Genomic DNA, 25,266 nt, shown 5'->3' on the forward strand with positions numbered 1-25,266 from the left:
GGTCATTTCTAATCAGGTTGAATATCCCTTGTTTATAAGGCATTTTGCTTTATATATATTTATATTATATAATCACTTTATACAATATGTGACTACAATGTGAAAGGCTACATACATTATTTGGTCATTTAAGTAAATAGATAAACAATGATGTCAACACAAATAAGTAACCTACCATATTCACAAACATGTTCCTCCTGCTTGTCTGAAATATAAACACGTCGTACAATGTAAAATTATATTCCTGGGGTAGTAGATAGTAAAATTTTTATTGTGCCGAACGTTCCTTTCCATAGTTTACACATGCTTCAAAAGACAAATCTGGGGGTTTGATATTGCATTAAAGAAAAGATTGCCCTTTGGATGGTTCAGCTCTGGATGTCTCCTACAACAAGAGTGAATGGTTCCCTCTGTTAAATAAACCTTACCCTTTTTATGAAATTCTCACTCCCATTTGGGAATATTATGCAGTTTTAGTGATGAAAAATGACAACATAAATTAGAAGGGCACCTACGTTTTTTTCTGATGGGATCGGGCATCAGATTTGACTAAACATGTTTGCCTCTTTACAAAAAAATGTCTTTAAATTCTTCTATCTACGAGCTGAGTACTGCAACACACCCCTCTGTACTGGGGGCCTTTAGACAGCTATAGGTGTACTACTAACCTGAGTAGTATAATAAATTGCAGCAAGCTCTATTGATTTGGTACCCTTCAACAAATTAAGCCTTTCATTTGGAGTCAAAGCATTTGAAAAGCCCTTTTACACTTTTTCAAACTATTCTTAGCTGACTTCTGAGCAGCAGAAACCAACATGAAAATGATTTTGACCATAATAGTCATTTAAAAGAAAAGAAAAAAGGTAGCCCCCCATCCCAAAAAAAAAAGGAAAAGCGCTCTTGCACAATTTATGTTTTGTAGAAAATGAGGTATGTTTCTTTTCTGTTAGTGCATATCAATGTAACAGTGCAAAACCAATTACAACAACTATATGTTTAACGGTCACCTTGTCAAAATACTAATTATACAGCATTTACTCCACCGTCACTTTTACAAGGCATACAAGAAACCACTTTGAGACACCAAACACACAACGTCCTTCTGAACATTTCATCATAGGAGCCTGGGGTGAAGTGACCATTACAACAAAAATATGAGATTCTGGTCATATTGACTGGGATACTTTTGAAATAATAATAATTATAATAAAAATGATAACAACAAGGGTCATCTCACTCAAAAACTCTTTTCACTTATACAGATACAAACCAACAGAAAACTTCCATGGATGAATTTTCATTGTTAAACTTGTACTGGAATGATTGATCAACATTTAATGGGTTGAAACATAGATGAGGTTTAAAAAAAAAAAAAAAAAAAACAGTGTTGATCAATCACCTTCTCTGAGCTTCTTGCTTTTACCCCTGGATTTAATATTATAATTTAAAGTTGTATATTTAGATAACAAGCTGCTATGAAACTGAAAAGTGCATATGACTGAGAACATTTCTTCTTGCTGTCCAAAGAGATCTTTATTTTTCATTGGGGGCACCCATTTTATCTTTGTTAGTGTGTAGCACAAAACATGAGGGTCTTAAATAACCTAGTGTTACTGTAAATTTCAAACTTGTGTGTGTGTGTGTATGTGTGTGTGTACATATACATCTACTTAAAAGCCGTGACTGAGGAAGTGACTGCAGGCCGAGGAGGTGTGCCTTTAAAAAGCAGATTATCTGAAGAGACACAGAAGAATATGTCCATCTGAAAAAGGCCTGAGAGTAGTTCTTATGTGGAAAACTGTATGGATTGTCTCAATATGTTATTACGCCTGTTTCCTTGTGTTGTATAAAAATGTTGAAATGTTGTAAGGCTTTACAGATATATACACAAAACACAGCCTTCTTTGGCTCAAACAAATGCTGAGCTCACCCTGCTGCCATCACACAAAGCCCGTAAGAAAGGTTTCCCACACAGTAGGTAGCTTCCATGTAATCATCCTGTCCCGACAGTGAATTTGTTCTCACTGAACAAAAACCAAAAAAAAAAACAACCAAAAAACATAAATAAAAATAAAAAGAGGAGACCATTTTACAAGCACTGCAAAAACCTTCTGTGACGACTGTCTCTACAGCCTGCAACAGACGGCTTGAGTCAAGGCATCCAACTGGAATGTATATAAAAGTGTCTCAGGAGGCAGTCCCATGGTAATAATGGCACAAACCACTAACTAGATCAACTTTAAGAATGCAGTAGCTAAATATATACATCATGTGTTTGCATGCTCAATGCTGCACTGAAATAAAACAAAAACCAACACAATCTTTCAAGTTGATGCCTGAATGATTATCTATTACTATGAATTTCAGAGCTCAGAATGCACATCCTTTACCTCCCAGACCAGTTCACCATGTTCAACATGTGAAAAATCTGACTTTCAGGTCTTATTTCCCAGAAATATCATCATTTTTTTTAGATCAATTCAATCCTCTATGAAGTTCAAAGGAGATCCTATGCAAAGTTCCACAAAAAAAAAAAAGAGTTAAAAAAACACAACAAAAAACAGACACTGGCCAGGTGGAGGAAGCATGATACAAGTTGGTTCTCAGCCTTGTAACTTGTGCTAAAACTCATGCTCATATCTCAATCATGACGTAACATGTTTGAAATTAGATGCAGGTTTGTGTTTTCAAATCCACAAATGCTAAATGACCTTATTGAACTCTGTCAGAAACCTGGCTGTGGAGCAGCAGCGGTTCATCGTTTTAGGGTCACGACCCCCACACTCTCCAGGATCCCAGAATGCCCTGGCTTTAAGGTTTAACCACATCACCTTTCTGAACAACTACGATCAAAATATCTTGCACACACACAGCATCTCTTGAGGAAGCTGCCAAATGAGGCTACGAGAGTGAGAAGTGCCTTCTTAACTGCAGTTAACTTTAAAGTGGGTGCCATCAAACACAAATCTAATCCACAAACTCTTATGTCTACGAAACAAATTCAAACAAAATAATAAATCAAAAAAAAATTCCCGAATTGAGATTTTGTGAAGAATCACAACATAAAGACATTACTTGTCCAAAATTTGTGGCATTAAAAAAAAAAAGAAGCACAAAATATTTGGCCATTTTCAAACTGAAACGTGTTAAATCTGTAATGCTCAGTAAATGAGACGCCACACACCGCTGTATTATGTAAAGAACGTTATACACATGAAAACGAGCTCGCGTTCACTGTCAGACGGAGCAGAATACAAAACTGCGTTACTCTGCTAAGGCAAATCTGAACGGGGAGCGCTGCGGTGAGCGTTGTCACGGAGCTACAGTGTCTGGCAGCTATCTGGCATCTTTTAACCCTTATGGTGTTTCAGATGTGACTTATGAGGTGTTACACTGACTGCCCACAGGCAAGGACAAAAAAAACATCCCTTTTCAGCTTACAAAAAAAAAAAAAACAACCTCCCAAAAGCTACCTGTTACACTAATAAACAAAACAAAATCTTGGCATCAGCAGCTAAACACAAAATGTCGATCTTTCTAATTATTTTTTAATAAATATAAACAAAAACACAAGAGCTTATGAGCTGCAAAAGTGAAAAATTAATAAAACTCTTTTAAATGGTGAATGGATGACACTTTGTTTCTTCAGGTGACCCCTATTTTTCCTATAAAAGACCTCACCTCAGATAAATTCAACCCCACATCACAAATATAGTGCACTGTGCGACCTGTAACAAAGTTTGGCCTAACTCTATGAAAGATAAGGGGTAGTTAATGTCGTGTCCCTTCCTCTGATGTCCAGGTTTCACTGAGGATAGAGGATAGCAGGCACCAGTGGTGTGGGAACAGCCAATCCTGCGTTAGTCATGTCTCTACTCAATCCTTCCCTTGTTTGCCATCGAGTAGGGGCAGCATGTTGTGTGTCGTCCGAGGAAAAACTAATGCCGTCTCCTTTCACACAGATAAGCAAATACACAGAACACGCACGCACACGCACACGCACGCACGCACGCACACAAACACACGCACACTGACACGCTGTATGTTACAAAATAACACACTTGTCTTTATCTTTCAACTCTTTCTTGGCTTTTCTTTCCCCGCCTGATGACTGTTTTCCTGGGCTGGGTGTAGCTCCGGCTGCTGAGGCCGTCCCGGCGCCAGCTGCTGCTGCCCTTGGTCTTGCGCCTCCTCTGTCCACCTCACCTCCCTCACCGGGCTCCTGCTGGCCCTGCAGAAAGCAAAAAAGCACAAGGACAAGTTTAGAGATACGTGATCATTGTGTAAAACGTAAATGAAAAAACTCCAATGCTCAGCAAACAGTGAAACAGACTAAATCAAATGTTTGGACTAGGAAAAGTCGGTCAGTTTAGCACCCAGACTCCTTCACATCAGAGCTATTCTGTTGTGATGTGCAGAATGTGGTGTGAAATCATTTCACACCACATTCTGCCACACATAAATGGTGCATCAGTTATCAGACTACAGGGGAACTGTGTACTTCAACTCGGTTGATACTGAGAACTAGACCTGGATGTGTGTATGCAAGGACAGGCTGTTTACTAATGTGGCTCATAAAGTGCTCATAAGCCCGTGCAGTCAGTCATTTCAGTTACAGCATCGTGTCTATTTTAAATACAGCAGGAACAACATTGAACATTAGTTTTCAGCCTCATCCCTGAATGCAGAGATTTCTCTGGTTTCTCAGAATCATTTAAAGAAATACTGTACTGCAGATGATGACATCCCCAAATTATTTGTAATTTGACATGGAGAAGCCGTATTTGATTATTTAACAACTTGCTCACATCGTCTTCCACTGAGTGGTGGATTCCTCCCCGTCTCTGCGCTCTTACTCTTCAAGCCAATCGTAACACTGATTGGCTGTCTATTAACCTAATTAGCTGTGAGATACTTCTTTTTTTTTTTTTAAATCAAAACAACTTTGAGGATTGTTCCTCTCTTCTGACCACTGCCCTTGTTCATTTTTTTAATGTCTTACTCAAAGTACAGCATATTTGATTCTTGCCACAGTCCCATTACATTACTGGTTTCTCCTTTGTAATACAAGCTCTCTGATGCAGACGTCCATCTACTTGCCGAAGCCGTAATTAAATTCCCCACATTTCTTCAAACTCCTACATCTCCTCCTGCCCGCAACTGTTTTGATCTCTCTCTCTCCCCGTCTTCACCTGTCCCTGCACTGCTGCTGCAGCCTGCTCCTGCTCCTGCTCCTGGTAGTACTGGGAGGCACGCCGGTCCTCCTCTTCCTGCAGCTTCTTCGCCAGCTCCAGGTCGCTGATGCCTTCAGGCAGCTGCTCCCACTGCAAGTCTTGGCTTTGCTGCTCCTGCTGCAGCGACAGCGCCATCAGATAGTCCTGACAGCCGCAGACATGAACACACACAAACACATGGAGACATAAAGGGTGTCATTATAACATTTTCATAGTTGATTTCCATACTAAGTAACTATAGTCTAATTCATTAGTTACCAAACCTTCTATTATGCATTATATTCTACAATTTTTAATTTGTTTGTGCTAAAGTGCAAAGATGAGGGATTTTCAGGCTACAATGTACAGGACTGTCTCAGAAAATTAGAATATTGTGATACAGTTCGTTATTTTCTGTAATGCAAAAATGTCATACATTCTGGATTCATTACAAATCAACTGAAATATTGCAAGCCTTTTATTATTTTAATATTGCTGATTATGGTTTATAGTTTAAGATTAAGATTCCCAGAATATTCAAATTTTTTGAGATAGGATATTTGAGTTTTCTTAAGCTGTAAACCATGATCAGCAATATTAAATAATAAAAGGCTTGCAATATTTCAGTTGATTTGTAATTAATCCAGAATGTATGACATTTTTGTTTCTGTAATTGCATTACAGAAAATCATAATATTCTAATTTTCTGAGACAGTCCTGTATGTATAAAAAGTAGTTAATATTTTGTTTTCAATTTAAGATTATGGTGTGTTTTTATTTTTGTGTGTGTTTGCTATTCTTTATCTTTTTTTTGTGTTTACCGGTACTAATGCAATGTATATGTTATTTTATCTCCCCTACTATTTCTTCTTATTTCCCTGAACTGATATAAAATGAGTACACAGTCAGGACTAGGGAGCTGAGAGTTTATGGTCTGTCTTGACTTTTGTGGTATACTGACGTGTAAAATAAAGCAAGAAACAAAAAACCCACTTCTAAAATAAGAACATCAAGGTTTGTGGCAGATTCCTCCCCATTCTGCTACTCTTGTCTGCACCAGTGCTCAGACCTGGTCTATCTGGTCCTGTTGGCCGTGGTACACCGTCTCTGGATCAGAAGGAGGTCGCAACCTGAAGTCTGAGTCACAGAAGTTTCCGTCTCCATCAACGTTGTGCAGACTCTCCCAGACAACCTTCTCCTCCGTCAGGAAACCCTGGTCTGTAACCAGAAGGTAGAGCTGGCCCTAGAAAACAGCAGCGTACACGTTACTCACACACGTCTCATCATTTTCAGGCTACATACGTGGCTTCCACTGTTGTACACACATAAAGTCTGTAGTATTATTATTATTATTTTTCAGGAAAGTGACTACAACACAACTATGGCTGTCCTGACGAGTGTTATTGGATATACACACACAGCTTTGTTTGCATTGGCAACAACAGTGCTCTCTTCAAAATGAAAGTTTGCAGACTCACTTCCCCTCTTGTAGATAACAGGAAAGGTCTGTTCCAGCTGCAGTTATGTGTCTAGCCAGCTGTGAGCAGGAGTTGTTACAGATAAGACACAGGCATTTTTAGACAAATACTGACCTATGATTGTGTACCTGTTGTAAATTAAAAACTTTGTTTTTATAAGTTTGACTACCATGTTATAACAAGTCTGTGTAATAACTGCTACGAGAAAATAACGACTGGCTTCAATCGAACAGGAACAAGGAATTTAAAGAGAGAAGAGAAGGTAGCACCTGTTTTTTCGAAGTTTAATGTAAATAATATTAAACATTTAATAAAAAGATACAATAATAATCAACTAAATGACGATTATATATTAATAAATGGATACTAAGACATTCAACTGTCTCTCGCACACAACTTAAGCAACCTCACTTATACGGCATTGTTTATTATTCACAATAACACACTAGTGGTGGCAGCAAAGCACAGTAAAACACAAAGGCTTCTTCTCTTGCCACTGACTGGTAGGACAGAGGACTACATGAACCACTGACCCATTTTAAGCTCTACACACATAAACCTCAACTGTAACTCCAGAATCATGCGCATATGCTGAATTCTACATTAAAGTCAATCTGTTGTCAATACTTTATGTGCTTACCTTGAATTTGATCATGGTGCTGAAGTGGTTATTCCTGAAAAAGACACAGAGCTCTCCCTCCTGAACAGTGGACGTGAGCTCACACAAGCCGTGGTATGTCAGCTGGGTGGCTGTGCTGCTCAGAAACTGCTCCGCTACGATGCCTACGCCACGAGAAGAGGAGGTAGAAACACAGTGTTGGTTTAGGAATGCAAGATGCGTCTATATAAGTTTTAATCCTTATGGTTTTGTTTTAGTCATTTCAGCAGAACTTAGAATACACTACTGACCTCGGTTAGTTACCCATACATGAAACAACAGCCTATATAACGAGTCACGTATCGAACAATCTCCACTCACTTATCAAAACTCTGTACCATCTCTAATCATTATTTGAACTTTACCAACTCTACGCTGCTGGAACGGCTCATAGTAATGTTTGTGTAGTAAATGTAGGCTGAGAAATATTGGACATGTGTTGGATACACAGTCAAACAGACAGTCAAACAGGCAAAAAGAAAAACAAAAGGTCTATCCTGCAGGATTTTAGAAACCGGTGGTAAAGAAACCAACAATTCAATAAAATAGCATGATGATTATTGACAAAAATCAGAGATGTTTGACTTCCCAAGTTTTATCAGCCTTTTTAGGCTCATCACAAATTCATCTGCTGAAAAGGCAGTTCTTCTAGTTTTGCATGGACTGCAAATGCGGAACTACAATAGCAAAGAGTAATGGCGCTTTTGCATTAGTCTCACTTCTCCCCGGTTCTACCCGCTATGGCCCCATTTTGCGCTTTCGCACTAGGGCTGAGACGGGTAAAGCCGCTCCAAGTCGATACTTTTTTCTGTAACCATTTCAGCCAGGTTCTTTGCGGGCTGAGAAGGGACTATTTCTGACGTCACCACCCTCCTCGCCACCGATTGGTCGGGGGGCGGGGCCGTCACCACCCTCCGCGCCTCTGATTGGTCGGGGGGCGGGGCCGTCAGACGTTTGAATCAGGAAGCGGGAGTCAGAGCGAGGCGACTCGCGGCTCGCAGCGATTTTATTATAAAGCGCAAAACGTCTGTTTGGTGATCCAACTCTGAGGTGCAGATGTTCATAAACCTGGTGGCTGAGGAGAAAAAATTTAAAAAGGGATGTAGACGGGCTGTTTTACTCTCAGCCGCTCCCGGCTCCAGCTGATTTCTCATCAGCGCGACATGAACAAAGCGGTTGCGCAATCGAGTACGTCACAGCAGCTTCACCCAAACCTGCCCGCTTCTCCCCTGGCAATGCGAAAACACACGGGTGGAACCGTGCCGTACCGCGCCGAGCGGAGCCGGGCTCAACCGATACTAGTGCAAAAGTGGCATATATGTCCCATATCAGTACATCACTGACCAAGGTCTTGATCCGTCGACTTTGAAGCAAACATTTGGTTAAAAAGTTACAGGCAGCTGTAAGAAAACTGCGAGTTGAAGAAAGAGATCTTTTAGTCACATGTATGACCCAGTTTTAGTCAAACCAAGCCTGGGCTTCCATTCAGAAGGTTTTTGTACTAAGTAGGTCAGTAAACGTGTCATGTAATGGGAAGAAAGTCTCAAAATCTCTTTTATTTTTCACTAGAGTGAACCACTTTGCCTCAGTGGGGTGAAGTAGAGATGGGAGATAGGTGAGAAGTCAGGCAGGTCAACATGAGGAGTGATGAGAAAGCTCTCACCTTCTCCTGCCAGCTCGCTGCGGTCTGATTGTTTGCAGAATATGATCTTCTCTACCAGCTGGTTGTAGCTGCAGTTGCCAACAGCCTTGACAATGTCCTGCATCTGCAAACAAAGATAAAGATAAAAACGGTGGGAAATAACATTCACCAAAAGCTTTGGAGTTGGAGATCATGTACTGAAAGCAGCAGCACATTTACACTAGACCCGATAAGGAACAAAAAACAATGCTAAGGTTTGGCTACTATGGACTATTCCTTTCGATATCTGGTACATTTAGACGCTTTAGAAGATTGAAGGAAATTATCTATTTTTCCAAGATCGATTCCTGAAGAATGCTCAAAGGCCTATGGCCAGTATACTCTAAGCTCTGCCCCACCAAACATTAAAAACAGGAGCGGTTCAAGAAACAACAAAAAGACTGGAAGACTCCTTGCTTCCATACTTTTCAGACCTAAATTCAAACCATGGGAAGAGCTGGAACATACCCCATCTACAGACATTGATTTTTATGTGATACAGGGTAGAACTTGAAAAAAAATGCAGATTGTTTAATAAGTTACTTTTGGATTGTATAGATAGGACAAGTTTGGACGTTGACAAGCTCAGAAAAGGATAGAAAAAATATAGGGAGCAAAGTCTGAACGGCTCTCATATTTTTTAAATCAATTTTTCAGCACGTATATCTGATGCCCTGATGTAAGTTTTTCTAGTAGATCTGTAAATATCTCCAGAAGGGAATGGCTGACATCCATTAACAGCAAATATGTTTATATTCCCTTATTGCTTCTATAAAGAAAGTTGGTTGATTAAAACCTAATGCTTCATCACACCGCATTTGCAATAAAAAGTACGGTATCTGTTAGAGATGGAGAAAATGCATTAAATCTCTAAAACCTCAACTTAAAGATTTGGTTGGTTATATTTATTCTATAGATACAATTGTGTTATTCATTCAGTCATACTGTTCCAGGCTATTTAGACACTTAATTTCCTTCTTTTTTTTAAAAACAAATTAATCATTAATTGTCCACTTTTCCTTCGTACAAATATGTACATATACCTTCTTTTGCCATTTTTCATCCTGCATAATCATCCTCTTTGTTATCTGTCAACCTAATAATCTATATGTCACATACAAAAAGTGGGGCTACAAAAAGCAACAATGAATTGAAATACCAGTTTGAAAGTAGCCCCAAACAGAAAAAAATGACTTAACTTGAAAATATTTCTGTATTGATTTCTATTATTATTATTATTATTATTATTATTATTATTATTATTATTATTATTATTATTATTTCTGTATAGATGGTGGATAGGAAGAGGAGAACAGAACAAGTCACGTTTTAAGGACTTAAAAAATAAATTAAGATCCATCTCACCTGCGGGTCAACAAGCCAGCCATGGTAAAGAGGGATGTCAAGCAGATCAAACACAATGCATTCTGGGGTGTACTCAAAGACCCGCACCCCAGTGAACTTCACGTTTACGTCCAGACCCGTCTGCAGCTTGTGCAGTACTGCCATGGCATCACTCATGTTCTAGAAAAAAAAAGTGCACACATATAAGATACAGAACAATGAGACAAACTGTGTAAAGAGCTAGTCCCCGTGAATTAAAGGTTCAGTGATCAATCGGACTCTTCTCCAGTACCCTTGCAAGGACTTTACCAGGGAGGCCGAGGAATGTGATGCCCCTGTAATTGGAATAAAACCCACTGGTCCTCCCTCTTAAAAAGGGAACCACTAGGGGTGGGCAAAAATATCGATATGGCAATATATCGCGATACTTTTCCAGCCGATTCAATATCGATATTCAAAATTTGAATATCGATTTTTTTTTTTTTTTTTTTTTTTTATCCCCGATTTTTTTCCCATTATATCACCCAGTGCTCCTACCTAAGTGACAGTCCTGGGCATTGCCACTCTCTACCAACCCTGGGAGGGCCCTGCACTGAGCTCAGGTTTTATTTCACGTTTTATTTCATTTTATAATTTATTTTTTATATAACACAATTGCCTGTCCTTAAAAAATGAAAAATAATGGACAGAGGTTTATTTATTTATGGATTTATATCTATACTGACTGATCACTGTGCCTGTCCTTGGTTTTAGTACCCATCTTTCTTGTGTTTATTATCATTTGCCACATAATTAAAGCAACCTCATACTAAATTTAATGTTAATTTCATATGATGTAAATAATATGAAAAACATATACAAATATGTTGTAACTTTAGCTTGTATAGTTATAATAAAACATTGTTTTGACTCAGTTTGTCCCATGAATTGTCACTATAATCTGATGAACGTGCAACTCGGATTTTAAGATCCATCACTATCATCTGATGTACATATATACAACTCGGATTTTAAGATGTGTAATGCCTTTTTAAAATTTTCGGTGAATAATAATCGGGATATCGCATAATCGGGATATCGCAATGTGTATCGTATCGTGGCTCAAGTATCGTGATGCGTATCGTATCGTGAGGTCCTTCCCAATACCCACCCCTAGGAACCACCACCCCAGTCTTCCAACCCAGAGGGACTGTCCCCAAAGCCCAGATAAGGTTGCAGAGGCGTGTTAATCAAGATAGCCCTACAACATCCAGGAACTCAGGGTGGATCTCATCCACCCCCAGAGCCCTGCCGCCATGGAGCTTTGTAGCTACCTGGGCAACCTCAGCTCCAGTAATGGGCAAGCCCATCCCAGAGGGAACAGACTCAGCCCTCTCTAGCCCCGCTTTACATGCTGTTGATAAAGCACTGCTTTCCCCATTTCAGCTGTCTCACAGTTTGCCAGAATCTTCTTGCAAACTGAAACTTGAAAGTCACTATCCAAGACTTCTCCAAACTCCTTTGACCCCAAAGTTTTTGCGTCAGCAATAGGGACGGTTGGTATGGACAAAAAATGTATCACGATCATTTCTGGTATTTATCCCGATAACGATAAAAATGACGATAAAAAAATACCAATTCAACTCCATCTTTTTAACTATAAATCTATCCCCACATTCAGTCTTTGGAGCCCCCAAAACACTGCTCTAAAAGAATATTAAATGCTACTAAACTACACCAATTATTACACCACTCTGGTGGAGACCCCAGCAGCAGCTGTTATATATAATAATATGTTATATATAATAATATATAATGTAAAATACATAATAAATTACTTGTATTGCCATCCTTTGCACTCACTGTTTTTTTTGCAGACTATGCATATAATAGATGATGTTTGCTCCTCGTCACTCTTTATAAATCCAAACCAGTTCCAGATAACGGAGCTGGAGCCTCGTTTAACAATGAGCTCCTCGCTCTCAGATCCGCCTTCCGCCATGTTTGTTAAGCCTGATTTATGGTTCTGCATTAAATCAACGCAGAGCCTACGGCGTAGGGTACGTGGCGACACGCACCATACGTCGCGCGTCGCCGCGTACCCTACGCCGTAGGCTCTGCGTCGATTTAACGCAGAACCATAAATCAGGCTTTACACAAAAACACATCAACGGGAATTTAGATTTAGATAAGATGACAAATTCTGACCGTGGGGAATTTTTTTTGACGGTATATCGTGAACGGTAAACTATCGCCCATTCCTAGTCAGCAACCAGTGATACTTTAGTGTGTTTGGCCCAATGGTGCCTCTCAGCTGCTTCCAGAATCTGACATGCTAACCAACCCCTGTAGAACTCCTCCTGCTTGATGGCTTCTCTCACGTGGGGTGTCCACCACCTGATCTAGTCATTACAGCTGCCGCTGGTAACATTGCAGCCACAGCTTCAGGCAGCCCCCTGAACAATGGAAGCACAGAAGATGCCTCACTCAGATTCAATGTCTCCCACCTCCATTGGATTGTGCTAGAAGCTTTGATGGGAGTTGAAGAACTTTCTGACAGGTTCTTCTGTCAGATATTCCCAGCAACCCTCACTATGCGTTTGGGGAAACTGGGTCTGTGCGGCATCTTGCCCTGCCATCTGATCTAACTCACCACCAAATGGTAATCAGTCAACAGCTCAGTTCCTCTCTTCCCCTGAGCATCCAGAAGATATGGCCACAAATCTGATGCTCCATTTATGAACATAATTACCAAACTACGACCCACAGTGTCCTGGTGCCATATATACCGGTACTCAATCATGCCATTCCTGCTAATACTATTATTACCCACGTGAGCAATGAAGTCCCCCAGTAGAACAAGTAAGGCCATCTAGCTCAATGCCTCCCACCATGATCAACTCAAATAAGGTCAAACCCTTCTCAAGCAGACGGGTTCCAGAACTTGGGCTGTGCATTGAAGTGAGGCCAACTATAGCTATAGTTCAAAATTTGAATATCGATTTTTTTTTTCTTTTTTTTTTTAAATATTTTTTATCCCCGATTTCTTTCCCATTTTATCACCCAGTGCTCCTACCTAAGTGACAGTCCTGGGCATTGCCACTCTCCACCAACCCTGGGAGGGACCTGCACTGAGCTCAGGTTTTATTTCACGTTTTATTTCATTTTATAATTTATTTTTTATATAACACAATTGCCTGTCCTTAAAAAATGAAAAATAATGGACAGAGGTTTATTTATTTATGGATTTATATCTATACTGACTAATCACTGTGCCTGTCCTTGGTTTTAGTACCCATCTTTCTTGTGTTTATTATCATTTGCCACATAATTAAAGCAACCTCATACTAAATTTAATGTTAATTTCATATGATGTAAATAATATGAAAAACATATACAAATGTGTTGTAACTTTAGCTTGTATAGTTATAATAAAACATTGTTTTGACTCAGTTTGTCCCATGAATTGTCACTATAATCTGATGAACGTGCAACTCGGATTTTAAGATCCATCACTATCATCTGATGTACATATATACAACTTGGATTTTAAGATGTGTAATGCATTTTTAAATTTTTCGGTGAACTATGTAGAATATAATAATCGGGATATCGCATAATCGGGATATCGCAATGTGTATCGTATCGTGGCTCAAGTATCGTGATGCGTATCGTATCGTGAGGTCCTTCCCAATACCCACCCCTACACACAAGTTCAGTCTTCTTTCCCTCCAGAGAGGTTAGAGTCCCCGGGAGCCAGTTGTGAACGCCAACGATCAGCACGCTGAGGCCCACGCATTCAGGGACTGCCCATAACACAATGACCCCAACCAACACGGCCCCTCCTGAGCTCACAGGTGGTATATCATAACATATCAGTGAAGTCTCCATGAATTCAGAACAATGTCCACATGCTAAACACCTTATACTTTATGCTAAGCACCTTATACTGCCATTTACACAAAATAGTTTCTTCCATAAAAAGGTCTTGCTTATTTCAGCAAGACACTGCGTATGATCAGTGCACTGATGTAAATTGTGTGTGTACAATGGGAAACTTGATATGATAGAAACACTTTTGGGACTGCTCCCCTAGTGATTTAAAAAAAAAAGTTCAAAACAAGGTCTAAAATCTATTGTAAATAAAGCTAATAAGCATGAACAGTTTTTTTAAGTTTTCAGTAAGAAAACTTTATAAACTGTTCTTATTTGTACTGACTGTTTCCCTGGTTTTTACATTTTCAGGTACAGAGGTGGGCAATAAAACATATACAGAACAGTATATTTTGAAACAGTAGCTGAATTCTTGAAAATAACATGTTATTTCACTAGTTTTCATTCTGTAATTGTCGGAGGATTTAATGAGAAAACCAGATTCTAACTGCACTGCATGTACATGAGAGGGCCTACAGTAGTTTACATAGATAAATGCACCACACACCTGAGAACCCATAAAAGCAGCTAATTCCTGCAATCTCCCTTTCCCAGCTGGCTCTCAACCTCTGCTTCAATCCAACTCTGAGATAAGGCAGGTGTTGCAGCTGAGCTCTGTGCGTAGCCGTCAGTGATTTCCACTTGATTCAAATTGATTTCAAATGGAGCCGCAGTTTAATGTACTACAAATGCATACTTATTTAAAAAAAAAAAAACATGTTTCAAGTAAAGATTTACTACAATAATATCTAAAACGTAATTGTGAATCTTTGTCTTCCATGAAAACCTGTAATTCTACAATATAGAACAGTAATATCATGGTGTGTGACTATTTTCTGTTCAACAGTAGAGATCATCAACATCCCATGAGCGGTGAGCTGCCCCATTTGTAACACTTGGTGTGCAGATCTAGGGTGAAAAGCCTGCAGCTGGCTCATCTAAGTGTGTGGATTAAGATGCTTATGAGCAGCAGCGATGATAGGATTTGCAGGACTGTTTAATGGACCACACACATCTCATCACTTTAGGGTTGAGGGCTCCATGAGCAGATGAGCACTTGGAGCTCAGATGACAAGTACTACATCACTCACAGCTGCAAGTTGGATGCACTTCCACTGTGTAACATCAGAGCAGCACTTTGCCGTTACCTCTCTGTCTTTTTACTTAGTGTGTTCAGGTTGAGTGTCTTGGCCCCTCTGCTGGTTTTTCTCTTAGTTGATTTCCAGCCAAAATGTATGCAAAAACTGAAGCCGGGGTAGAGATAATGAGTTTTTGACAGATAACAGTAAGACAAAGCAAAGATAAGGGAGCTGGTTACTATAATGATTTATTTTTTTAAGAAAGTGGTCCCATTTGGTAAGAAAACATGTTTTGTCAGCTGTGTAGCAATTTCCATATTAAATAAGCATACATTTAAGGCTCAAAATCCATATACTTATGTAATAACTGTATAAAGTATAAGCACTTCGACTGTAAATATCACTACCGACAAAGATTTTAATTCATAAGGACAAATGCATTCTATGGTTGAGATGTATGTCAATGCAACATTTATCATAACAGGGAGTGCAGCTGTTATGCGTATGTCACGTGCATGCATATGGATGTGACTGAACATAAATTAAAGCATTTGAAACACGAGAGAGCTGCTACTTCATCTAAAGCTCAGATTAGAGGAAAAGAGGGTTTTTTTTTAAGCTAGTGGTTCTACCGATGTTTGTTCTTAGATGTTTTTGTAATAACAAAGATGTTTGAGAAAACAAAAGGGTATCAGTTTAAAGATTTTATGAATGAAAGGTCAAAACCACAAGAAAAGAAAACAGAAAATCCTCATAAATTATAAACGGGTGAGGTAATGGAGCAGAAACCATGAATAAGACGCCTCAGTTCAAGTCAAGTTCACATGAATTGATGGTTTTGAAAGCAATGGAAATAAGAGGAAAAAGGAAGTCACCAAAACAAGGATTAACGTGCTGATGCAACTCAAAGAAATTACATGTGAAAGAGGAAAGGCAGTGTGACGATGAACTACGTCATAGAAAAAAAAACAAAAAAAACCCAAAGATGATCCTTTGTTATAATAGTCGACATAAACTGACAATATAATTCATGAAGATAGTCTTTTTTGTACCAGGGATTACATTATTTACTCCCATAAACCTAACCTATGCAACTGATAGCAAAGTCTGCCCCCACACACTCAACCATTCGGCAGTATACTACACTATATTACTATTATGATCCTTTTAGGATAAATGTCTCCCTCTGACATCACCATCATCCTCATCATGTTTTTGTTTAAGTAGAAGACACCAACGATATGTATAGAAAACTGTATTTATTTATTTATCATTAAATGAGCGGTATAAGAGCACACACAAGATCAGAAAGTAATGCTTTTTGAGACCAATGGCGGGACTCTGTTACAGCTAATTATTTAAAATTAAAACAAGCTGTGTCTTATGCACTATAGCCCATTTGTTCCAATGGCTGAACAGTCCGCATGGATGATTCACCTTCTTGAACTAAAACCAATGAGAAAAAAGGAGAGCAAAAGTACACCTTCGGTTCCTCGTCCCTGCTGGTTAAATATCTAACAAAAGGCTAAAGAGCAGCCAGCCAGCTGCTATTTTAATCCAAATGCTCTCCTATGACAGATGCTGTTTTTTCTTTTTCAAGCCGATGATATAAATAGTATAACTTCTGTTATGAAGTCCTACAGTTCTATCTAGTCACAGGAAGAAATAATTGCACATTTTACAACAATTTCACAAGAAATGGACATTTGTTTGATAAGGATATTGTAGTTTCCTTGAGGCCTGCCCACCCTAGACTCCAAGTGTTGTGTGAACCAACCACAGCACAAGCACAGATGGCAAACGGACATGACGAAACCCACATACATAAACATGCTCCCTGTGCAGCGTCTAGAATTAGACCTCCATAATAACAAGGCCATCCAAATGCTAACCACTCCCTTACTCCAACTATGCAGGCTGGGGAAAACACTGATTTATTTAAGTAGTAGTATTTGAGCTCAGCTTAAATTTAGAAAGCGTATTCCAGTGAGGATCTATGAGGAAACTACACATTATTTTCTTCCTCTCTAAATGAGGGTTGAGTGTGGCTTCAAATCATTCACAGATGTGCTAGACTGCTGCCTTGCAAGAGGAGAAGAAGCAAGGCCCCTCCTACGCCATAGACAGGCAGTGGAGATGCGAGAAAGCGAGAAGATGGAGATTCCATCTCCAAGTGCCTTTCATGGTAAGCCACACAAATGCAGCCTCAGTAATAGCTGGGAGTTGAACCCAGCCATGCGTCTCTAAGCATTTGCCGCCATGTGAAACGACATAATCTGACACTCCTGACCCCTGTTGTTCCCCGGGCCTTGCAAGACTCATCTTATGTAACCTATAGAGCAGTGGGAGAAAGCTAAGCTGCAGTTTCATGCGGTTAGCTATCAGCTCAATGCTTATTTCCATTTTACGGGACATTCGCTGACCTCTGCTACCTCCATGCAAATGTACAAACTTGCATTAGTGCGAGTAAGCAGTTGCCCTCTACACGTTTGTGCACCTTAAAGTACCTAGAGACAACTTCTGTTGTAATAGAGGAGATAGAAATAGAAATAGAAATAAAATTAAATTGAAAATTAAATGTTTCTGCAAGAGACCAGGGCGGTCATACTGGACAAAATGGGCAAATTAGAAAAGAAAATGTAGACATTTGCAATATGTCTATAAGAGATCTTGCATTAAACTTCTGTAATTATGTTTTTCACACACAGTGGCACAGAGAGAGAGAGAGAGAAGGGAGAGTGAATTCATCCCAAAAGCCCTGTGCTCCATGTACCAAGAATAGTCAGCAGCTTACCGATGCACACACATAAGCAAAAACACACACCTGCTTAATAATTTACACTGCAATGATTAGGCCGGCCTTACCTGCTCGTAGTTTAGCCTCTGAGCCTCTGATATCTCTTTAGGCTTGGTTTCCAGAATGTAGTCACCTAGAGGGGACAGAAACAGAGATGTTGAGTCATCTGACACAAAGAACTTACTACCTTGTTTGGAAAAGAAAATCACATGGCGTTTATACTGCAGCTTAAGAATCTCTTGAGAGTCTGCTGCATGCTTTGAAATGTTTCTGATTCTCATTTGGTTGGGTTTTTTTGTATTGTTGGTATTATCATTTAAAAAAGGAAAAAAAGGGGTTGTGCCAGTTACACAGGCTAAGCACCAACCCCACACTGTCCACTATGGTGCCACTGAAGAGCTCCATCACCTTGAATCTGTAGCAACACTGGCTCCGGCAGAGGGCCCAGCCTGGCAGATGTCCTGCCCCTGCTGCTTCAGCCTGATCAGCACCACAAACATGCTGCTTTCTAATCACTGGCAGACCAAACAATGGGATGAGTCTTAACAAAACAAATCTTGAAAATACTTTTATAAAAAGGCAAGCCATAAACACGGGTGACAAAGACAGTGCTTAGGCTTGCCTAGCTGTTGATGAAAATTCCAGCTACAGCAAGGAAAGCCATACAAACATGCCCTTGCTATTGCATTTGACTTCTTATTTTCAATGTCTTGTTCAAGCATTTTTCACAAGATTCCACATAGGATTATTAATTTAGTATGAACTGGCAAGAGCATCACAGTACACTGTCAACACTGAGAATTGGTCAGAGGAAAACCATCAACCCCTTGTCAACAACATCCAAACAAGTACAAAAAAGCATCTAGAAGGAAGAGAGCTCCTTCAGGAAAAAGCCCTTCTTTCTAGTGACTAGACTCGAGCTGAATGATTCTAAAACCTACATGGTTCTAAAAACCTACACTAAAAATTACTTTTAAAATGATTTCTCCTTGCTGAGATTAACTTTCATATGCTCCCTTATGCTTAACAAACTAAACAAGCTTCAAACCGTTGCACCAACCAGATTAATTAACTTTGTACATGTGTTATACACTTAAGAATACAGGAGTTTCATTTCAAAAGATGCTCCGACTTGACGGCTTATACTTAAAGATTTGACCACAAGTCAGGTCTTTTTCTAGCGGGTGCTAGCCAGCTAAGTGGTTTCACCTCAACATGTACACAGCAGGGAACAGCCGTGTTGGAGCAGCCGTGGCTTAGAATATAGAGCAGATGTCTGTCAATCAGAAGTCAAGAATACCAACCTGGCTTCTCCAGTCTACGTGTTAAAGTGTCCTTAGTATCTATGATATTAAGTTAATAACTGATAAAGTGTCCATAAACTGTATGGATAAAGACGCAGTGTGTGAATGTGTGTGAATGGATGAAAGTGGATTGTAAAGTGCAGCACTTGGAGCTCCAGACTAAAAAAAGCGCTGTACAAATGAAGACCATTTCCCCCAGCCCAGCGATATCTACTATCAGTGAAGTGGTCCCCACTCAATATCCGTATCTGTCTCCTTCTATGCATCTGGCTTGCCAGCAATACATTACATACCACTGAGCTGCTGACTGATGACCAGCGGCCACTTAAATACCACTTCTGAGCCTCATCACCCTTGGCTGGCCATGTTAACCAAACAACACAAACAAGCACGTTTAAAATCTGCCATAAAATTAAACCTATAGCCCTATTATCCATGTTATTATTAGTCTAAACATTCCTATGGCTACTGAGGGGAACTGACGGAGCAGAAATGTAACGCCAGCAGCTGAACCTCAGAGGAACGACTGCAAATATATTTTGGTACTGAAGGATGATTTTAGTTACAAAGGGCAGGACACAACCAGAGAGAAGAGATGGCTCCCATTTCCTTTGCAGCAGCACTTGGCTGGCTTATGGGGAATTCCACTCACTGGAGAGGACATGAAATATAAGAATGTTATCCAGGATGTCAGAAACTTACTAAACATCAGAGGCCTGATACTCAATTATGAATCCAAGCATGGATTCATTTTACACCTCAAGTTCATATACAAGCGGGTCAACATACTGTGGTGAGCTATATTGTTCATTTCTTCTCCTAAAGGAAACAGAATATTATTGTGCCAACTGTGCCTTAAGCAGAGGAGGTCCAGTTTCAATGAGGTAACATGGCATCATAGAATAAATATTACATTTTCTCCCCCAGGCAGTGACGTGGTGCCAACCCACTCCTCCAGACACAGTTTCTTCCCCCAAGCTGCTCATCACTCATAGAGTCTCAGAGTAATCAATCACTGTGCAATAATAATAATAATACAGTGGTAATAATAATAATAATAATAACCACAATCATATGCTGTAACAATGCACCTTTCAATAACCATGACTACCTCATACTGCTGCACCTTTACCTTTTTTTTTATTTTTTAAATTGTATATATGTTAATAAGAGCTGTTATTTGTTTATTTACTGTACAGTGGGCGAAAATAACCGGAGTCAAATTCCCTGTCTTGTTTGAACTGACTTGACCAAATAAACATGATTCTGATTGTGATTGTGAAAGAGCTGCAAACACTCACCAAGATACTCCATCAGTTGCTCAGCAGTTATGATTTCCATCATAGGTGGCATTTTAACCTGCAAGAAATATGCAAAGCAATCGGTTCATTAATGTGTCACCTAATCAGCAGCAACAGAAGAACAGTCTAAATATAATAATAATAGTAATAATAATACATTTTATTTATATAGCGCTTTTCTAGGTACTCAAAGACGCTTTACATTAGTATAAATCATAAAAGCAGTACACTCAAAGACACTTTACAATAGTATAAAAATCATAAAAGCAGTACACATAGGACAATTACATGACACAGGACAGTACATGAGGACACTACATGACACGGCACATTAATCACACATTAAAAGCAGTTCTGTAAAGGTGAGTTTTGAGATGGGATTTGAATATTGGGAGGTCTGTATAAGTATAAATATGTATAAGTGGGACTCCTGCTACATTTAATTGCAGAACCACTTATATCAGTGTTCATTATGTGTAGAGCTGTTATTGAAATAAAGTATTTTCTTATTCTAAAACTGAGACTTATATACAAACATTTCTGTGAGATGCCGATAGATTAATCTTGTTAAATGAAGTCTCAAAACATTTCGATAGTGTTGCATGAAATCAGAATCAGGTTTGTATCTCCATCTCTGAGCATTTACCTTTTAGTTAGTTAGTTAGTTAATATTTATTTCGGTCAATCACAAACAAAAATCAACAAACAAGATAACACAGGTTTTTCCCTGGTCAACATTGTGATTATTTGACCGAAAAGGTCTGAGCATGAAGCATAAAGCTTATCTTGCCCACCTTTTAAAACAGCACAATGTAACTTTTCCACCCTAATATAATATTTCCAGAGTCATTGTGATGGTACATCAACTTCCAACAGGTTTAATGACACCTCTGTCATGGTCTGAGGGGTCTGTATCACCTTCACTGGCACTATGTAACTTTGAGGTGCATGGTAGGAACCCTTCCACACTACTGGTAAAGCACTACCGCTTTTGTCCAAAGGAGCCGCCAAACTCAACAAAAGCTGAAAGTTACATTGTGCTGCTTTAACTGAATAGAATATACAAAAAGAACAAATAAAGTATCATAAGTCTACACAAAATAATAATAATAATAATAATAGTAATAATAATAATAATAATAATAATAACAATTATAATGATGATTATGATAATAATAATAATAGTAGTAATAATAATAGCAATAATAATGATAATAATAATGATAGCTCTGAAAACAGAAAGTGAAAAGCTGCTAAGGAAACCGACAAAACCAATTTAAGTTGTCATTTTATCTCATGCATGTGTGCATTCTTCTTTGTTTGCTTATTGTGTTTCTATATATGTGTCCATTACCTTTGCTTTGAATAATATCTTGTATGCTTTTATTGAATTTGCTAGTTTAAGGTCGTTATCTAATGAGTTCCACAGTTTTACTCCTAAAACAGACATACATCTGCCCTTTGTATTTGTTCTTATTGCTGTTGTGTCAAACATTGCTGTTCCCCTGAGGCAGGGGCGAAAATCCCGGGGGGGATAGGGGGGACAAGTCCCCCCCATTAGTAAAGCTGTCCCCCCCTAGAATAATTTGAGACAGAATTAATAATTTTGGAACAATGCAGTAGTATTTAGTAGTGATGCACCAAAATGAAAAATTGTGGCCGAAACCGAAATCGAAAATAATAATAAACAGTAAATTCTCATTACACTTAAAACAAGAGTCATCACCAGAAAAATAACTTGTTATTTGACAATTTTCACCTGTTTCAAGTAAATTTTCACTTGAAATAAGTAGAAAAATCTGCCAGTGCGCCAAGATTAATCTTATAAGCAAAACAATATTGTTCCACTGGCAGATTTTTCTACTTATTTTAAGTGAAAATCTACTTGAAACAGGTGAAAATTGTTGTTTTTTTCCAGTGATGAGTCTTCTTTTAAGTGTAATGAGATTTTTTTTAACTAAAAATGAGACATTTTAACTAGAAATAAGACAAATATTCTTGTTAAGATTTTGGGTTTTTGCAGTGTATTATGTCAGATGTGCTGTATTATTGCCACCTTCCACCTAATACCATTGTTTTGTATTACTCTAAGAAAGGTCTTCTGCCTGTTTGCGAGATAGAGTTGAAAATGTCAAAATGCTGTATTAAAGGAAGACTAAAACTTTTATTCCTTGTCCCCCCCTGGATTTATTCTCTAAAATTTTACTGTTTATTGTCCCCCCCCCCAACTATGAAACAGGATTTTCGCCCCTGCCCTGAGGTCATGTTACCTTCCATGCCAGCAGCAGGACATTCATGATGGCCAGTAACGGACATGGTCCGTATGTATCTCCATCTCGGAGCATTTACCTTTTAGTTAGTTAGTTAGTTAATATCTATTTTGGTCAATCACAAACAAAAATCAACAAACAAGATAACACAGGTTTTTCCCTGGTCAACATTGTGATTATTTGACCGAAAAGATTTGGGCTTGAAGCATAAAGCTTATCTTGCCCACCTTTTAACTGAATAGAATATACAAAAAGAACAAATTAAGTATCATAGGTCTACACAAAATAATAATAATAATAGTAATAATAATAATAATAATAATAATGATGATGACGATGATGATAATACTAATAGAAGTAGTAATAATAATAATAATAATAATAGCAATAATAATGATAATAATAATAATAACAATAATGATGATGATGATGATAATAATAATAATAGTAGTAATAATAATAATAATAATAATAATAATAATAATAGCAATAATAATGATAGCTCTGAAAACAGAAAGTGAAAAGATGGTAAGGAAACCGACAAAACCAATTTAAGTTGTCATTTCATCTCATGCATGTGTGCATTCTTCTTTGTTTGCTTATTGTGTTTCTATATGTGTCCATTACCTTTGCTTTGAATAATATCTTGTATGCTTTTATTGAATTTGCTAGTTTAAGGTCGTTCTCTTATAAGTTCCACAGTTTTACTCCTAAAACAGACATACATCTGCCATGTATTCTTATTGCTGTTGTGTCAAACATTGCTGTTCCCCTGAGGTCATGTTACCTTCCATGCCAGCAGCAGGACATTCATGATGGCCAGTAACGGACATGGTCCGTTCTCGTTCTGCGTGATGATGGGTGTGTTCTCCTCCCTCCACTTGATCCACTTGATGTGGTACAAGGACTGGCCGGCCCGGTCCTTGCTGCTGCAGGTCTTGGTGCCGTCGGCTCCCTGCTCCTGCAGGGCCAGGGCCGCGGCCAGCCCCCCGGCCGGCCCCCGGTCCCCCTGCAGCCCCCCGGCCGGCCCCCGGTCCCCCTGCAGCCCCCCGGCCGGCCCCCGGTCCTCCAAGCCCTCGCTGTTGGGGTCGGAGCTGGGGCAGGAGTTGAGGTTGGAGAAGGACTCCAGAGACTCGATGCTGAGGCTGGGGTCGGGGTCGCTCCCGCTGGCCGATAATAAGGTGTGATCTCTGGACTGGACCTCCACCTCCACCTCCACCTCCACCTCCACCTCTGCAGGTACATGGGCGGGTTTGGCAACTTTAGTTGGCTCACTTTCCCCACAAGTGGAGAGCTCGGGTTTTTTCCCCCCGGGGCTGTCCTTGCAGGGGCCGGCGGGGTTGGTGTTTACTAACTTTGAGGCGCCACCCTGCACCGAGCCGTGCACCATCCCGTTACTGACCCGCTCCCCGGACCACGACCCGCTCCCGTCTCTCCTCCCATCCTCCGGGACGGGGAGTACTTGGATAACTTCGGAGCTGCAGACAGCATTGCTTACACTGCTCACATTGGCGGTGCTGACATCACAACTAACGCTGCCCAAAGTAGTGAGCGCAGCCTCACTGCTCCTGCATTTGTCGGCTGTTCCTCTCACTCCACCCACGGGCGCTGCATCGCCCATTTGCCCCGCAATCGTGGCGCACAAGGAGCTCCCGTCAGCGTCTCGATGCAAGTTTGCATTTTTCTCCATTTTTGATATAAAAGCGGTCGACAGATTTTAGCTAAATTGCAAGGGTAGCTTCGGTCCCAAAGACGCCATGACAACTCTGCGAGTGATGTCATCAGAGAGGACTGCTCGCGAGGGGCGGTGGGGGGGAACAGCCGGGCGGTGCTGCGTTCAGGGGAACTCGGGAAATCTGAGCTCTTACACGCAGGGGCGCCTCCAAGAAGTTTTCATAGGGGTGGCCAGACTTAAATTTAAATTCATGGGGTGGACACCAAAACTAAAAGATATCATTACAGGACTTTAATATACCCTTTTTTTTTTTTTACTTTCTAACTTGTCTGCATATATATTGATAGTTAATACCATGTTGGTAAAAACCTAAAGCATATAAATGCATTCTTAATATATAATATACATCATCTATATATATATATATATATATATATATATATATATATATATATATATATATATATATATATATATATATATATATATATATATATATTATATAATTTTTTGATATATATATATATATATATATATATATATATATATATATA

General features: G+C 39.3%; 1 protein-coding gene and 1 long non-coding RNA gene across 2 annotated transcripts in view; one reads left to right on the forward strand and one right to left on the reverse strand.

The window, feature by feature from the left end:
• mindy2 (MINDY lysine 48 deubiquitinase 2) lies at window positions 1–24,815 on the reverse strand. Its single transcript, XM_061743560.1, has 9 exons — window positions 23,825–24,815; window positions 20,768–20,825; window positions 18,231–18,295; window positions 10,396–10,554; window positions 9,013–9,115; window positions 7,332–7,474; window positions 6,283–6,456; window positions 5,193–5,378; window positions 1–4,231 (listed from the first exon to the last, which is right to left on the reverse strand). Exons 1-9 carry the CDS (start codon window positions 24,725–24,727, stop codon window positions 4,046–4,048), a joined length of 1,977 nt encoding a protein of 658 aa, XP_061599544.1. The 5' UTR covers window positions 24,728–24,815; the 3' UTR covers window positions 1–4,045.
• Window positions 24,155–25,266, forward strand: part of LOC133462365 (uncharacterized) — a 9,193-nt gene continuing 8,081 nt past the window's right edge. The window contains exon 1 of the long non-coding RNA XR_009784250.1: window positions 24,155–24,276. This is a non-coding gene — a long non-coding RNA (uncharacterized LOC133462365). The remainder of the gene's footprint in view (window positions 24,277–25,266) is intronic.

This window comes from Cololabis saira, chromosome 2, assembly GCF_033807715.1.
Source record: "Cololabis saira isolate AMF1-May2022 chromosome 2, fColSai1.1, whole genome shotgun sequence".
NCBI classification, from domain to species: Eukaryota; Metazoa; Chordata; class Actinopteri; order Beloniformes; family Belonidae; genus Cololabis; species Cololabis saira.